The sequence below is a fragment of the Schistocerca gregaria genome, chromosome 8 (assembly GCF_023897955.1).
Source record: "Schistocerca gregaria isolate iqSchGreg1 chromosome 8, iqSchGreg1.2, whole genome shotgun sequence".
In the NCBI taxonomy this organism is placed as follows: Eukaryota; Metazoa; Arthropoda; class Insecta; order Orthoptera; family Acrididae; genus Schistocerca; species Schistocerca gregaria.
The window spans coordinates 357,726,390-357,744,751 of NC_064927.1; the positions used below are offsets into that span (position 1 = coordinate 357,726,390).

At 38.6% G+C, this 18,362-nt stretch overlaps 1 protein-coding gene across 5 annotated transcripts in view; it reads left to right on the top strand.

Moving 5' to 3' along the window:
* The window catches only part of LOC126284198 (aminopeptidase N-like), a 1,000,437-nt gene extending 994,539 nt beyond the window's left edge, over positions 1 to 5,898 (top strand). For all 5 annotated transcript variants that reach the window (XM_049982954.1, XM_049982953.1, XM_049982955.1 and 2 more), the window contains 2 exons: positions 3,265 to 3,346; positions 3,882 to 5,898. In XM_049982954.1, coding sequence (XP_049838911.1) covers positions 3,265 to 3,346; positions 3,882 to 4,043 — 244 coding nt within the window. In that variant the 3' untranslated portion in view covers positions 4,044 to 5,898. The remainder of the gene's footprint in view (positions 1 to 3,264; positions 3,347 to 3,881) is intronic.
* The last annotated feature ends 12,464 nt before the right edge of the window (positions 5,899 to 18,362 follow it).

Here is an 18,362-nt window from a genome sequence, read left to right on the forward strand (position 1 = left end):
TAGTCTATGGACTGAGGTTTGCGTCAGTGCCTAACATTTTTCTCCTAATTCTGAAGACATCCTCAGAGGCTACAAGGGAAACTTAAACAAACTCAGGGAGGCGAACTACAGCTACATCTACTCATCTACATGGATACTCTCCAAATCACATTTAAGTGCCTGGCAGAGGGTTCATCGAACCACCTTCACAATTCTCTATTATTCCAATCTCGTATAGCATGCAGAAAGAATGAACACCTATATCTTTCTGTACTAGCTCTGATTTCCCTTATTTTATCCTGGTGATCGTTTCTCCCTATGTAGGTCAGCATCAACAAAATATTTTCACATTTAGTGGAGAAAGTTGGTGATTTTGTGAGAAGATTCCTCTGCAGCAAAAAACGCCTTTGTTTTAATTATGTCCATCCCAAATCACGTATCATTTCAGTGACTCTCTCTCCCCTATTTTGCAACAATACAAAATGTGCTGCCCTTCTTTAAACTTTTTCAATGTACTCCGTCAATACTATCTGGTAAGGATTCCACATCGTGTAGCAGTATTCTAAAAGAGGACAGGCAAGTGTAGTGTAGGCAGATATTTTTACATTTTCTAAGTGTCCTGCCAATAAAACACAGTCTTTTGCTAGCCTTCCCCACAATATTTTCTATATATTCCTTCCAATTTAAGTTGTTCATAATTGTAATTCCTAGATATTTAGTTGTATTTATGGCCTTTAGATTTGATAGATTTATTGTGTATCCAAAGTTTAATGGATTCCTTCCAGCACTCATGTGGATGACCTCACACTTTTATTTATTTAGTGTCAATTGTCAATTTTTCATCATAGAGATATCTTTTCTAAATCGTTTTGCATTTTGTTTTGATCTTCTAATGACTTTACAAGTCAATAAATGGCAGCATCATCTACAAACAACCTAAGACGGCTGCTCAGATAAGGAACAGGGTCCATAACACTACCTTGGGGAATGCCAGAAATCAGTTCTGTTTTACTCAATGACTTTCCTTCAGTTACTATGAACTGTGACCTCTCTGACAGGAAATCATGAATCCAGTCGTATAACGGAGACGATATTCCATAAGTATGCAACTTCAATACAAGCTGTTTGTGTGGTACAGTGTCAAAAGCCATCCAGAAATCTGGAATCAATTTGAAATCCCTTGTCAATGGCACTTAACTCTTCGTGTGAGGAAAAGAGCTAGTTGTGTTTCACGAGAATGATGTTTTATAAATCCATGTTGACTGTATGTCAATAGACCATTTTCTTTGAGGTAATTCATAATGTTTGAACACAATATATGTTTCAAAATCCTGCAACATATCGACTTTAATGAAATGCGCCTGTCATTTAGTGGATTACTCCTACTACCTTCCTTGAATACTAGTGTGACCTCTGCAACTTTCCAGTCTTTGGGTACAGATATACAGTTAAGTATGGAGCTATTGCATCAGCATACTCTGAAAGGAACCTAATTGGTACACAGTCCAGACCAGAAGACTTGCTTTTATTAAGTGATTTAAGTTGCTTCACTACTCCGAAGATATCTACTTCTACGTTACTCATGTTGGCAGCTGTTCTTGATTCAAATTCTGAAATATTTACTTTGTCTTCTTTTGTGAAGGCATTTTGGAAGGCTGTATTTAGCAACTCTGCTTTGGCAGCACTGTCTTCAATAGTATCCCCATTGCTATCGTACAGAGAAGACATTGTTTGTTTCTTGACGCTAGCATACGTCACATACGACCAGAATCTCTTTGGATTTTCTGAAAGGTTTCAAGACAAAGCTTCATTGTGGAAACTATTATAAGCATCTTCCATCCGCACTATATTTCGAGCTTCTGTAAAAGATAGCCAGTCTTGGAGATTTTGCGTCTGTTTAAATTCGGCATATTTTTTAGTTGTTTCTGTAACAGTGTTCTGGCCTGTTTTATTTACCAACAAGCATCAGCTCTGTTGTTTTATTTGGTATAAATCTCTCAACAATTGCCGTTACTATTTCTTTGACTTCAAACCACATCTGGTCTACGCTTACATTGTTAATGTGGAATGAGTGGAGATTGTCTCTTAGGAAGGTGTCCAGTGAATTTTTATCTGCTTTTTTGAATGGCTGCATTTTTATTTGTTTTTGAGGCTTTGGCAATTACAATATTCAATCTCGCTATGACAACCCTGTGTTTACTAATCCCCATATCCGTTTTGATGCCTGTTATTAACACAAGATTACTTGTTGCTAAGAGGTTAAGTATGTTTTCACAAGTGTTTACCATTCACATGAATGCCAGTTTTCTTCCTCCTGATAGCAATGTCCTCCCGAGTAGTCCCCGCCTGGAGATCCGAATGGGGGACTATTTTACCTCCTGATTATTTTACCCAAGAGGACGCCATCTTCATTTAACCATACTGTAAAGCTGCTTGCCCTTGGGAAAAATTACGGCTGTAGTTTCTCCTTGCTTTCAGCCATTCGCAGTGCCAGCACAGCAAGGCCGTTTTGGTTAGTGTTACAAGGCCAGCTCAGTCAGTCATCCAGACTGTTGCCCATGCAACTACTGAAAAGCCTGCTGCCCCTCTTCAGGAATCACATGTTTGCTGGCCTCTCAACAGATATGCCTCTGTTGTGGCTGCGTCTACAGTACGGCTATCTGTATCACTGAGGCACAGAAGCCTCCTCACCAATGACAAGGTCCATGATCATGGTTCTGATACTATTTACCTAAAGGTGCTTATATGCATACTTCAAGAACTGAGTGAACTGGGAAAACAGTAGTCTTAAACTTTCAAAGTCAAATGCTTCATACATGAAGCATAAGAGTAAATATAAGAAAAAGGTGAAACAGCAGTCCATGTGTTCTTAACACAGAGGGAAGCCACCAAAAGCTGTAAAGTGCATTGTAAACTGGTTTTGCTAGCCAGTTTTAAAATTACTACCACTCATCTATTCGGGCACATGAGCAGCTGAGCTTATGGGTATGGTTTTTGGTCAGTTGCAGAAGGAAATTAATTCCCCACATTGATGTTGGGGATCACAAACTGGTCTTCTCAAAAAGGCGATGTATCCTATCCACACTACAAGAAAACCTCAATGCAAAATGTATCCTTGTGCAAAAATTGCAAGTGTTATTTAATTATAATCAAGGAACAGTTCTTACCTTAGTTTGTTTAGTTTGCTATATACAATATTGACACAACATTATTTGGAAAAGAATAATAATAAATTGCTCAAATTGTTTAAGTGTACAGAATACTTAAGCAATAATTTTGTTTCAGCCTTGGTTCTTCACTTTTCACTCTTAGCAGCATTGTAAGGAGTACAACAAGAAAAATCAACACACAGTTTGAACTTGATGATGTAAGTAATTCAAGTTTCATATAACAAGAACTCTCTCTCTCTCTCTCTCTCTCTCTCTCTCTCTCTCTGTGTGTGTGTGTGTGTGTGTGTGTGTGTGTGTGTGTGTGTGTGTGTGTGTGTGTGTGTGTCTACATACCTATCTGTCCATCTGCCTACCTATCTGTCCATCTGTCTGTCTACCTACATATCGAACTATCTCTCTCTCATTAGTGTCAAGCTTCTTTTGGGCCTGTACCAACTCATGAATTATCGGAAGGGTAGGTCACTCATCCAAAGATAAATGATCTGCCCGTCCTTTTTAACCTCCCCAACATATCCCTCTTTGCTCCTTGAGGAAGGAACTCACAGTTCCAAAATCCAGCTCACTTTCTTGCACTTTTATATGTGCCTGTCACCAGTACTGAGAATTTCACTTTCTGACAGTAAGTAGTGATCAGCAATTCTGTCTCATAAATTCCATAGTGTACTCAAGTCATACAATTATCATATGCTGTCCACAATATTAGTCTGATAATCTTCGTATTTTTCTCCACAGCTGCTGAAATTTGGTGCAGAACACAGGCATGAACTGGGTTCTGCTACAAGAACTCTGGAGCAAGCAATAGAACAAGCACGTATTAATGTTCAGTGGGCACAGACCAGGCGAGATGAAGTTGTTGCTTGGCTGCGTATGCAACACAACATGGCAGATAGCTAGCACTTCAGCAGTAGTGTTCTGGTGTATACAAATTCCACAGAGCACACTATACTCATAAAAGTTTGATGCGTGGCAGGAAAAGGCCTCTTAAATGTGTCACTCAGAACAGAACTATCTACACAACTGATTACTAGATGTAAATTTTTTTCAGCCTGATGCCAGGAGAAGTGGCAACATCCTTCTTGTGTGTTCCTGGTGTCTTTATGTTTGTTTCTTTCATGAGAAAATGAAATGAATCATTCCAAAACTTAAAGTGGAGCCACAAACTGTCAATTGCTATGACTGAATATAAATTGAACTGAATTATAAACTGCCACCCCTTCAGTGAATTCAAAAATACAGTGCAAAGCTTCAATAAACAAAGTGAAAATACTCCAAATGAAATATTTTGAAGTGTTGTATGAAGGTGGTAATCACATCTCCAATCAATTCAAATGCAGTAACCCAGATAAATGTGTTTTGCTCGTAAATTGAATTTTATAATAACTATATCACTAATTAACAACAGAAAGTCACTGAAACTTAGAAGCTGCAGCATTTATCAATGTTTAATGACTGAATGATCAGGTTGTAACAATGTATTTACACAGCAAGCTTCAAATAGATTTAACCATTTTAATGACTGTGAAGACAAGAAGACACATTTAACAAAACAGTTTGCTGGGTGTGGTACCGTGTCATAACTTAAAAAAACTATACTGGAGAAACCACAATTTTGGCCATGGTAACAGTGACCTCCTTCTGGGTCTACTGCATCTACTTTTGTATTAACTGACTCTGGCCATGGAAGCCTATTCATTTATATTTAAAAAGACACATATATTTAGAATTTTATATTCAGTTTATTGTTTTACCTTTATAGTAGTTCAACAGCCACAAAATAATGTATAAGCCTCATTTTGGATATCTGTCTGTGTATGTATGAATTACAAATTGCAACTTTATCCTACATAACTGAAAAGATTATTCATCAGTTGCCATTTTCAAGTAATGATCTTTAAAACAAAATCTGCAGTGAGCATTTCCTTTTATGAAATAAAGACCTGCAATATACTTATACATTAATTTTAAGAATTTCTCCTTTTAAGAAAGTTCTTTGCCTGTTATTGTAATGTGATACTCTTATTTATCAGAATTTTATGTTTCTTTTAGAATATAAGTACCTGCCACAGTATCTATCATCTATTTAAAGAGGTTTCACCTTTTGTGTAAGTTAAAACAAAACTTCTGTTAATTGGTGCATACAAATTTGATTATTTAGCCATGCAGGTATTACAGAATTAAATATCTGGACAAGAAATGTGAATGTAAGTTTTGGCCTGTACTTGAATGTTTAATTTCACTGTGAGCATATGTGCATTAGTTATAGTGAAACAGCACTGCATCCAGTGAAGGTGTTGGCCAAGTGTTATATGGCAGTCTTTTTTGGCCTACTACCTACCATTGTCTCCAACTATTTCTCAAATAAGGAAAAAGTGAATAATTTGATGAGAGAACACAAAAAGTGGTGAAAAGCCCTGATGCAGCAACTTTGATATATACTCTCAGACAATCTTATTTCTCATAAGTATGAGAAAACTAAATATGTACACATGATATGTTGGATTTTATTTTGTACTTATAACTTGAAACTACCTGACATAGTACTTAAAATGTAATGTTGTTAACCTAAAGGGTCACACAAAGATACACCTATAATGTTGTTAATCAAATACAAGCCAATTTTTAATTCTTGTCATTTTTTGTATGTCTAATTTGAATACATGTAAGAATTTTGTATGTGCATATATATGCAATTTCTCATTGTTGCTGCAGCTGTTTAGAAAATTCAAGGAATTAAATACAAGAAACTTAACACACTCTTTTTTAAATAATGGCATCTGTTACAAAATTTCCATAACTTACCTAATGACCTTACCGAAAAATGGACTGTACTTTTCAAAAATGCTGGTATGAGACTGAAACTCATTAAAAATTTCCAGTGTCCAGTATCTTTTTAAGTCAGATCCTTGGAGCTCACTTTTAACATTCATGACAGGCATAGATTTACACATTAAGAAATTTCATTAAGAGTTTATTTACAAGGTTTCAGAAAAATCTGCTTGCTAAGTTGTAGCAGGCAGAACACACAGAAAGATGCAAAACTGCTAGTTTCTGCAATCAGGGTCATCTCTTTCTGGCAGAAGTGAGGAGAAAGTTTGTGCAAAAGAGAATGTTAAGACTTGTGATATAGAAGAAATCACAAGAAAAGTCACCCAGAACCTCGTGTAAATGAAAGAAATAGAGAAAGAAAGAGTTATATGACAACCAGTGGAAAAAGTTTTCTGTAGAAGCACAAAACTGGCAAATATTTCCTCTTTAAAAGACTTTGACAGAAAAAGGGGAAACCACATTCCACCTTATTCACTAAAAGTTTTGGCATTTGAATATATATTATAACATTATAATCTTCTTACTCAGTCTCTCATTGTAGTTAAACATACATAAATCAGCAACTACCTCTCACTACCACTGACTAGATAGGTCCCTCTCCCACATTTTTTTCATTTGATTTACAGTGTATCTCAGTGCCACTGTCTCCTCTCTCACTTACACTATCTCCTTTTGTTTTTCTTTCCCATTGTCTCCACCATACCTCAGCAGCCCAAAAATTCTGGGGGATCAAGTTATTTTTCCCTTATACCCATGTGTTTTAAATTTTGGTTCAAAATGTGCCCTTCTCCATACCTATGTGGTAACATTTTTCATTTCCACTGTCTCCTCTTGCAAGAACTGCCCACTCATACTAAACCTCCAAAAATGTTTCAGTTTAGTCGGTGAATCCATAGGTGTCAGTTTAACTGGCCATGCTTTTCCACCTGTGTTTTGCATATAAAGCCAGTCCATCCTTGAAATGATTTAGTGAGCCATCACATAGGAATTCTTCCTACATGTTATGTGGAGATGCTCTTGTAGTTTTATGTCCCCTTGCAGACCCATAGCAGCACCATTGGATTCTGAAAGTGCAATACTACTATCTCTGTTTTACATAATAAAGTGGGAAGGAGTCTTTTTTTGTGCAAATAATTTTTACTCTTGATGTCATTTATTTAATAAATACCATAAAATTAACTTGTTCATACTGATTATAAGCTAACTAATGGTACAAGAGCATGGTCTACCACATGACTAGATCAAAGACAGTCTACTGATGAGTGCTGACTATAGCATACGGTCTGTAACTTGAGCATACAGTTGGTATAGTTTGTAGAAGATTGTGCATCTTCAGTTATGCCAAAGTTATTCATTTATTTATTAATATCAACATCTCTAGGCATTGTAAAATTACTGAAAGGTAGTATTTACGAACCGTACACTCCTCCTAATGTCTGAGAGGCAAAAGCCAAGTTTTGTTAGCAAATATTTATTAATAACAATTACTTGATTCACACCAGAATAAATGTGCTTTCCCTATGTATCTCTTCCCTGACATCACAAGCAATTTCTGCATCAGCACCTCGTCCCACAGGGTCTGAAAGTGCGAGATGGCCAACCACCTCTGCTGGCCAGTATGGGAACCTACCTGTCACTCGTTACCCCCATATGTACTGCAGTGCTAATACATTCACTTGATGTATGCAAATTTCTAATACAGGAAATAAAGTAAAATCCACTCCTATCTGTAAATAAGGGGTACCTTACACTCTCTCTTTTGGTCCCACAGCTGATGTCTCCTTCCATCCTACTACTATTCTCTTCATTTATCTCTCTTTCTCTTTCACTGCAACTTTCTCTCTCCCATAGTCATTGTCTCAACTCTCTCTCTCTCTCTCTCTCTCTCTCTCTCTCTCTCTCTCTCTCTCTCTCTCTCTCTCTCCCACCCCACTAGTGTTGTATCCTTTCTCTTCATCACTGTCCCTCTGCTACTCTCTTTCAGCACATAATGCGAAAGAATTTGCCTCCTTCTAAAAGCCATGTAACATAAGTCTCTATAGGAATGGAAGGTTCCAAATGATTGGAAAAGAGCACAGGTAGTCCCAGTTTTCAAGAAGGTTCGTCAATTAGATGCGCAAAACTATAGGCCTATATCTCTGACATCGATCTGTTGTAGAATTTTAGGACATGTTTTTTCATGTATCATGTCATTTCTGGAAACCCAGAATCTACTCTGAAGGAATCAACGTGAATTCCAGAAACAGCGATCGTGTGAGACCCAACTCAATTTATTTGTTCATGAGACCCAGAAAATATTAGATAAAGGCTCCCAGGTAGATGCCATTTTCCTTGACATCCAGAAGGCGTTTGATACAGTTCTGCACTGTTGCCTGATAAACAAAGTAAGAGCCTACGGAATATCAGACCAGCTATGTGGCTGGATTGAAGAGTTTTTAGCAAATAGAACACAACACGTTGTTCTCAATGGAGAGACGTCTACAGACGTTAAAAGTAACCTCTGGCATGCCACAGGGGAGTGTTATGGGACCATTGCTTTTCACAATATACACTCCTGGAAATTGAAATAAGAACACCGTGAATTCATTGTCCCAGGAAGGGGAAACTTTATTGACACATTCTTGGGGTCAGATACATCACATGATCACACTGACAGAACCATAGGCACATAGACACAGGGAACAGAGCATGCAAAATGCCGGCACTAGTACAGTGTATATCCACCTTTCGCAGCATTGCAGGCTGCTATTCTCCCATGGAGACGATCGTAGAGATGCTGGATGTAGTCCTGTGGAACGGCTTGCCGTGCCATTTCCACCTGGCGCCTCAGTTGGACCAGCGTTCGTGCTGGACAAGCAGACCGCGTGAGACGACGCTTCATCCAGTCCCAAACATGCTCAATGGGGGACAGATCCGGAGATCTTGCTGGCCAGGGTAGTTGACTTTCACCTTCTAGAGCACGTTGGGTGGCACGGGATACATGCGGACGTACATTGTCCTGTTGGAACAGCAAGTTCCCTTGCCGGTCTAGGAATGGTAGAACGATGGGTTCGATGACGGTTTGGATGTACCTTGCACTATTCAGTGTCCCCTCGACGATCACCAGAGGTGTACGGCCAGTGCAGGAGATCGCTCCCCACACCATGATGCCGGGTGTTGGCCCTGTGTGCCTCGGTCGTATGCAGTCCTGATTGTGGCGCTCACCTGCACGGCGCCAAACACGCATACGACCATCATTGGCACCAAGGCAGAAGCGACTCTCATCGCTGAAGACGACACGTCTCCATTCGTCCCTCCATTCACGCCTGTCGCGACACCACTGGAGGCGGGCTGTACGATGTTGGGGCGTGAGCGGAAGACGGCCTAACGGTGTGCGGCACCATAGCCCAGCTTCATGGAGACGGTTGCGAATGGTCCTCGCCGATACCCCAGGAGCAACAGTGTCCCTAATTTGCTGGGAAGTGGCGGTATGGTCCCCTACGGCACTGCGTAGGATCCTACGGTCTTGGCGTGCATCCGTGCGTCGCTGCGGTCCGGTCCCAGGTCGACGGGCACGTGCACCTTCCGCCGACCACTGGCGACAACATCGATGTACTGTAGAGACCTCACGCCCCAGCTGTTGCGCAATTCGGCGGTACGTCCACCCGGCCTCCCGCATGCCCACTATACGCCCTCGCTCAAAGTCCGTCAACTGCACATACGGTTCACGTCCACGCTGTCGCGGCATGCTACCAGTGTTAAAGACTGCGAGGGAGCTCCGTATGCCACGGCAAACTGGCTGACACTGACGGCGGCGGTGCACAAATGCTGCGCAGCTAGCGCCATTCGACGGCCAACACCGCGGTTCCTGGTGTGTCCGCTGTGCCGTGCGTGTGATCATTGCTTGTACAGCCCTCTCGCAGTGTCCGGAGCAAGTATGGTGGGTCTGACACACCGGTGTCAATGTGTTCTTTTTTCCATTTCCAGGAGTGTATATAAATAACCTAGTAGATAGTGTCAGAAGTTCCATGCAATTTTTCGCGGATGATGCGGTAGTACACAGAGAAGTTGCAGTATTAGAACATTGCAGCGAAATGCAGGAAGATCTGCAGTGGATAGGCACTTGGTGCAGGGAGTGGCAACTGACCTTTAACATAGACAAATGTAATGTATTGCAAATACATAGAAAGAAGGATCCTTTATTGTATGATTATATGATAGCGGAACAAACACTGGTAGCAGTTACTTCTGTAAAATATCTGGGAGTATGCGTACAGAACAATTTGAAGTGGAATGATCATATAAAATTAATTGGTGGTAAGGTGGGTACCAGGTTGAGATTCATTGGGAGAGTCCTTAGAAAATGTAGTCCATCAACAAAGGAGGTGGCTTACAAAACACTCGTTCGACCTATACTTGAGTGTTGCTCATCAGTGTGGGATCCGCACCAGGTTGGGTTTACGGAGGAGATAGAGAAGATCCAAAGAAGAGTGGCGTGTTTCATCACAGGTTTATTTGATAAGCATGATAGCATTACGGAGATGTTTAGCAAACTCAAGTGGCAGATTCTGCAAGAGAGGCGCTGTGCATCGTGGTGTAGCTTGTTGGCCAGGTTTCGAGAGGGTGCATTTCTGGATAAGGTATTGAATATATTGCTTCCCCCTACTTATACCTCCCGAGGAGATCACGAATGTAAAATTAGAGAGATTTGAGCGCGCATGGAGGCTATCCGGCAGTCGTTCTTCTCGCAAACCAGATGTGACTGGAACAGGAAAGGGAGGTAATGACAGTGGCACGTAAAGTGCCCTCCATCACACACTGTTGGGTGGCTTGTGGAGTATAGCTGTAGATAAAAAAATAAATATGTTTGCATGCTAAAATCTTTCATGAGGAAGGCAGAATGAGAATTGAGACATCTGGTTCCCCACTTTTCTGTCAGAGTCTTTTAAAGAGGAATATATTGTAAACACTGATTTTGTGCTCTGGCTATGGACATAGCCAGGATTTTGTCAAGAAGAGGGGGGGGGAGGTCCATTTTCTTAAATAGGACCTTAAAAAGCCTCGTGGTTTTCATTTTATGCTGAAAACACATATATATTTATTAAATTTTTTTGTATGCAATTTCCTTTCGTGAGGCCTTCATAAAAGAGTATTTGTTCTATAAAATTAAGAAAGAAAAGCTTGTCTTAAAAAGTGTAGCATATATTCTCATTAAGAAATACCCAAATGTGCAATTAAATATTTATTTGTTTGGCAATATGATAACTTCGCTCTACTGGCAAATGAATTAAAATTTGAATGTAACATATTGCCACTTTGGAAATGAAACACAGCTCAGTCTTCTAATATTTCACCATTACAGAGCAGAAGAATCACAATGCTTGTTTGAATACAAGTTACCTATTTCAAATCTCTCTTGTCAATAGTTATCTTTCTTCCAATACAATCCTGTATTCAAATTTATAGTAATGTTCATTTATGTGTGTGTTCTCCTGCCACTGCATGGTGAGTAGATTGTTTTTGTCTATACAAGCACATTATATTGGCAAGTTATTTACAAATACATCGAAGATGAGATGGTTGGACTATCATGCCAAGGACATTAAGAATAAGACATTTCACAGTAGAACATTGTTCTTGTAGTAAAACTTGAATACACGCATTATCACTGTCCCACAAGTGAGCCATCTTTATGCACAGATATGTAGTACAAAATGATGATCACAAGCAGCATTCCAATGTAAATATGACTTTTAGTACCAGGAGTCTCAGAAGAGATGTTTAGCCACCCTTTGATACAGCTCTTTTCATTTAAGCAGAGGGGCTATATTCTTAAGGGAGTTGAATAGGTCAGGAAATAAAGGAAATCACAAGGAATTCGCTGTGGCCTATAGTAAGGGATGGTCACCAGCATTTACCTACATTGAAAATGGGAAACCACAGAAAACATTTTCAAGGTTTCCGGCAGATGGATTCAAACAATCTCACCTGTAGAATCCAGGGACTGCTAGCTCAGTATCTCAAGACACAGAGCTACCTCATTTGCTGGAAAATTTGGAAAAACTGTTTGTTGTACACTGTTTCCAAATTAAGTAAAATGCATCACAACAAAAGATGGGAATTTGATATTACATGCTTTGAAAAATCTTTTACAAATGAATGAACTACAGAATGTGCTGTCCCATCACATACCCTTTCTGCTCTTCACAAACACCTCCCTATCGTTCAATATCAGAACAGGCTTTCATAACTGAGTACTGCCTGCATGTCCAGAATGGGTGCCATTTTGCCATTTGGGCTACTAATGATAGAATTTTGAACGATTTTTTCAAAGAAATTTGGTCAACATTCTTGTTGATCACCATGATTGTTTGGTGACACAGGAAATCCAAGTCTATTTTTATGCACGGATTTTCATTTAATGTTATTTGTCTTGATGTTTCCCACTCCAGTGCACTGTTAAACACTGAACTATTTCAGCCCCAGACTTCTACCCATCTCCAAATAATGACTCCAGTGCTAGCATTAAATTGCTACAGACAAGTAATTAGGCTATTATTGTAGTGCATACATATTTTTAACTTACTGTAATGCTAGTGAACAAATCAAAATCACTTTCCCTCTTCTTTCTTGTTACAATCTTATCAATGATTAGAAACTCTCAGAACAGCGCACAGTACAAAACAATGAACAGCAGCACAAGTTCAACTGCAAGAATGAACTGAACTGATGATTCATAAAGCAACATTTCATATTTCTAACATATTGCTAGTGGAACAGCAACCAATACAGTGCTGAAAATGTACATGTCTGTGTCTACAGTCACAGTCCCCCCCTACTGGATACTGGCTTCAAATAATTTTACCACTTACTTGGAAAGCAAGCATAACAACTGTGTGCCAGTGGTGGCCAAAAGATGGTATTATATACCAAAACTGGTAGCCAGTAGACAAAATAAATAAATTGTGACTGTAGACACAAGCATATACTATTAAAAAAAGGCAAATGAACTTGAAGTAAACTCAACAATGTCAATAGATGGTCTTGGCTAAAATAGGGATAGGTGATGGCTGATAGTGCTATCAATACATCAATAATTTAATTGTATTGATGGCCTTGTGGCATTCCATAGTGCATATCTGTTGAAGGGCATACAGTCTAGAATTGGTACCCCACTCAGGCAAAATTACCAAGGTCATAGAGGCAATCATCCCACAGACTCACCACTCACTATGTTGAAGGTACCCTTTTTGTGAAACAGTGTCCTGTTGCATGAAGAAGTCTGTAACTGCCTGCTATAGATCCTCGTCCAATGGGAAGTGTCAACACTTCAAGGTCATTTTTTGAGAGACCGTAGGTGTGATAATCACATGGAGAGAGATCTGGACCTTAGGGTGGGTGCTTGAATATTTCCCAAGTGAGTTGATGTAACTTCTGCATTACAACATTTGCAATGTGCGGGCATGCATTATAACGAAGCAGCAGCACCTCTTGTTGCACCATTCTACAATTATGCTTTTCGGCAGACATGCTTCCTCACACACATTCTCCATTCTCCAATGGATGTCTACCGGTGTTCGTTCTTCAACAGCGAAGAAAATAATACCACACTGGTCCTGCTTGTAAGCATTTACCATATGTATTTCATGGTTCCACATTTACTGCATGCACATTGGAAAGTTACTAATGTGAGACTAATTGCTTGCCCACTTACCAGTGTTTATACAACCACATGGGACTCACGCTATGTTGCGTATACACTGCAGCAATGCATTCAAATGGAAACTTTTCAGTTTCAGTACACTGATGTCAGGTCACATGCAATTTCATTTAGATGATAGGGGCAACCACCTCCCCCTCACTCCCCCCCCCCCCCCCCCCCCCCCCCCCCCCTCCATTTGGCTATATCCTTTCTCAAATAGTAGCATTTTTTCACTGGTTCCCTTCTTTTCCTGCTACAGCATGGTGTGCTGCTTATATGCAGCAAATTCTATAGGCCAGTAAAGTTTTGAAGATTTATTTGATAACTTCCAAACATTTACATAATTTGGCACATACAAACAAAAAATAAATGTGCATAAATGTAAGTCGAACAGAAAACTGTTTGCTCACATTTTTGGATACTTCACTTATCAATTGCAATTCATTGAAAATACCCAGCTTATGATTTTCACCTTATAAACTAAATATGTTGATAAATATTTTACTGAATTTGCAGTCATCCAGCTTTACATAAACTCTTTTAGGCTCATTATTTGTCACTGCAGTACCAGTCTGGGCATATTTGTATTGGTGTGAAATGCCCATTACACAGAGACAACATGTCATAAAGTTCTATTCGTGAAAATATATTGACTAAAACCATAATTTGATGATCTCAGAGCCTTAGCAATTACCCTAGAATCCTTGTCATGTGTTCACTACATCAGTTAAAACTACATTTACACTTGAGACTTGATAAAATTATATATCATGAGCACATTAACTTTTAACCTCTGGATCTTGATAACGGATAATGATACTGAAAAATGTTCCAAGGTTCCCTGAGAACATAACCTTATGAACATATGGTAAAACTTCTGATGATTTTCCATGAATGGAAATTGTAGAAATGGCCATCCCCACAATTGGTACTTTTGGAACCCAAAAATCATGGTTTTTCAGGTGTATTTTATAACACACACAGCTTTTCAAAAATGAGAGAATGGCATTTCTAGATGAATGTGTAAAGAATGTACAATTAAAATTTAAACCACTTAATATGGTTAGTTATTTAGATAATTGCAGCCTACAATGCAAAATGGCTGAAAACTGGCTTTTGTGGTTTTCGGCATAACTACAGTAAGTTTCAAAGTTCTCTGGGAACATCAGCTTAAGAACATATAGCAAACATGTCAAGGATCTGCCATGAATAGAAATGATAGAAGTGGCCATCCCACAATTGGTACTTTTCAAATCCAAAAATAATCTTTTTTTTGGGGGGGGGGGGGGGGGGGGGGGGAGGGGTTTCTCAGGTACCACCCATGGACAAATTTCATTTCTATAAGTCACGTAAGTTCCACTCTAGACCACACCTAATGCAACAGAATAAACTGATTTGCTCAGTTTGCGTGGACTGAAGGAAGCATGTAATATGTAAATTTTGTTCCTGTATTCTAGGGTGTTTAAATTGTCATCCCATACTATAGGATAGCTACATTATATCCTGCCTTCCAGTGTGTATACAAGTGGTTGCTAATAGGGCTGTTGAAAAAATATCAAAATATCTTTTCTTTTTTTTTTTTTTTCAAAAAATGTCTATATGGGCGATATTCTTCCGCCTTATATCAATATATAGATACTGAAATGGCAATATCATGTGCCAGTATTTTTATTTTATATTACATTTTTTATCAATTATCGGTAAATATTTGAAATTGTTCTTTTGAAATTGCTGTAGAACATAATTTTACTTTCACTTGTGAAGGAGTGTTACTACTTTTTGCACTTTCAGTGCATCCAGTCTTTCTCTTTGACTGTGTGAAACAAGTATTGGTGGTACTAAGAAGAAGTCCGATTGCACTGGTGGGTGACAGTGTGAGCAGAATAACAAGATTTCTGATGTGAAGAAATAGCACTCCAGTTACATTAAAAACAATTTTTAATTCAAAAACAGTTGCTGAAAACTATGAACAAAAATTTAAATGACAAGATTGGTCTTCATGGTGAGCAAAGACACGTGATGCGAAATGCCGACATAATTGGTGCTTTGCACTACCAACAGAAACTACACTGTTTAACTTCAGCACACAATTTTGACACTAAAACTGCTAGGTCATTGGCATTGGTAGAAATGAAAAAACATGCAAGACAACATGAAATGTTCTGGACAAATACAATATGGGATGAAACCAAATAAAGGACCCATCAGACAACTTTTATTGTGCCACTTACATGCATCTACCATTGTTAGCAAAGTGATTATTGCCAAACATGAAAGTGCATCATTTTCCTTTCAATTCTTGCTTTAAAGGGGTAGGCAGGCTGCTAGCTTGTTGATGTACAGCATACCTAATAATAAATCAATATTTTAATATACAGCTCCAAAACTGACAGTATATTTATGATGTGCAATCAATGTTTTTATAGGCCTGAATGTTGATATTTTTTCCATCAATACTTTCCATTGATACTTTTTTTCAGCATATCAAAGGCCAATAATGATTTTTTTTAATACGAGTATCAATATGTCATATTCCTGATATTTTTCAAAATATTAACTGTCCCATGCTAGGCCAAGGGCTATCCAACAAACCTGACCCCTTATTTCTGTGAGCAATAGAACCTGGGATATATAGCATTTTCATATATGACTTTTTGGAATGTATTGGCATCAGTACCATACATTGTTGTGCAAATACCATTGTTGGCTGAGGGACCTCGCCAGCCGGAGTGGCCGAGTGGTTCTAGGTGCTACAGTCTGGAACTGCGCGACCGCTACGGTCACAGGTTCGAATCCTGCCTCGGGCATGGATGTGTGTGCTGTCCTTAGGTTTAAGTATTTCTAAGTTCTAGGGGACTGATGACCTTAGAAGTAAAGTCTCGTAGTGCTCAGAGCCATTTGAACCATTTTTAGGTACCTCAAAGGGTTGTTTGCCAAATTGTAAAGACTTTCTTCTTCCTCCCACAATGGCCCCTTTCCATGCAGTGTATGAAAGTTGTGTCTTAAGTGTACCTGCTGAGTGAAAGTGTCTGAATGGGTGTGTGTGTGTAGAGTTACTTCCCTGATCTCTTGAAATACTTGGAAGTAAAACCATTGTTTAAAAAATGTTCAAAAGATGATATGGGAGATTATCACCCCATCTCTATACTCCCTATCATATCAAAAATATTTGAAAAAATTGCTGTTTTACAGATACAAAGATTCATCACACAGAACGATATCATTTCACACAACCAGTTTGGCTTCCAACAAGGCAAAAACACAGTAGATGTGATAAATGAATTTATTAAAAAAATTGCTTCATCACCAGATAGGAAAGCTAAGGTCGCAGGAATATTCTGTGATCTTACAAAAGCATTCGACTATGTAACCATGCCCTGATGCTTTTCAAACTCAACAGATATGGAATAAGGGATATTGCTTTGAAATGGTTTGAATCACATCTCTTGGTGGGAAACAAAGGGTAGTAATCACATCAAATGGAGAAGATTACTTCTCAGAGTGGAAAACTGTGTCACAAGGTGTTCCTCAAAGCTCAATCAATTTTATTCCTGTTTTACATAAATGACTTGCCTCTCAATATAAATACTTCTGCCCTAATTGAAAATGAAAATTCTGTAAATATACCACAGAGTGTCATGAATACGTTAAGTAACCTGGAAACACAGTTGAGTCTAAATGGCTTAAGGCTAAACATTTCAAAAACCCACATGATGAGTTTTAAAACCAAACAGTCGGAAACTGAAGAAGTCTGTATCACTCACAAAAATCAAAAAATGCAAGAACTTGACTCACTCAGGTTCCTGGGAATAAACTTAGACAGAACTTTGAGTTGGAATTCTCATATAGAATATCTAGCAAATAAATTAAACAGCCTTGCATTTGCACTGGAAATTTAACTTGTACCACTGATATGGCCACCAGGAAAATAGCGTACTATAGCTACTTTGAACTGGTTATTCAATATGGCATAATTTTGGGGGGAAATTCGGGAAACATTAACACGAATTTTAAAGTTGTAAAAAAGAATCATTCACAACATGTGCTCTGAACAGCCCAGGGCATCATGTTGACCATTATTTAAAGACCTAAAAATATTAACTGTCCCCTCTTTATACATCTTTGAGGTGGTTCTTTTCCTACACAGCACACCTGAGCTATTTAAAAAAATCATTTTGAACACTCATATGATACAAGACATAAAGAAAACTTTATGTTTGCCTCTCATCACTTAAAACTGTGCTCTCAGACTCCTCAGTATAGAGCCATGAAAATTCACAACACAAAAAAAGGGTGTGACATAATGAATATGAAGATAAATATTTTAAAAAGCAAGTTACATGTTTTCTAATTGAATGATGCTGCTACTCTGTGGAAGATTTCATGAAGGACAAAGGGATACTTTGAGCAGGATACCTAAAATGGAATGAAAATTTATGATAGTTATAGCAGATGTAAATATTTTAAGTTTGACAAATTTTAAGTAAGTAAATTCTCCACAATGTATTATTGTAAGTATGACAAAATTTTAAATAAGCAATTTGTAACCTTGTCATGTCTCCTGTACATCAGACACATGTTTTGAAATTGTCTACATTATGAGATGAATATAACACATTTCACCACCAACAGTGTTACATGCTCTCACTCCATGTAACACTATGAAGATGTTTGGAGTTTAATCTAGGATGGTGGCACAAAGTTAT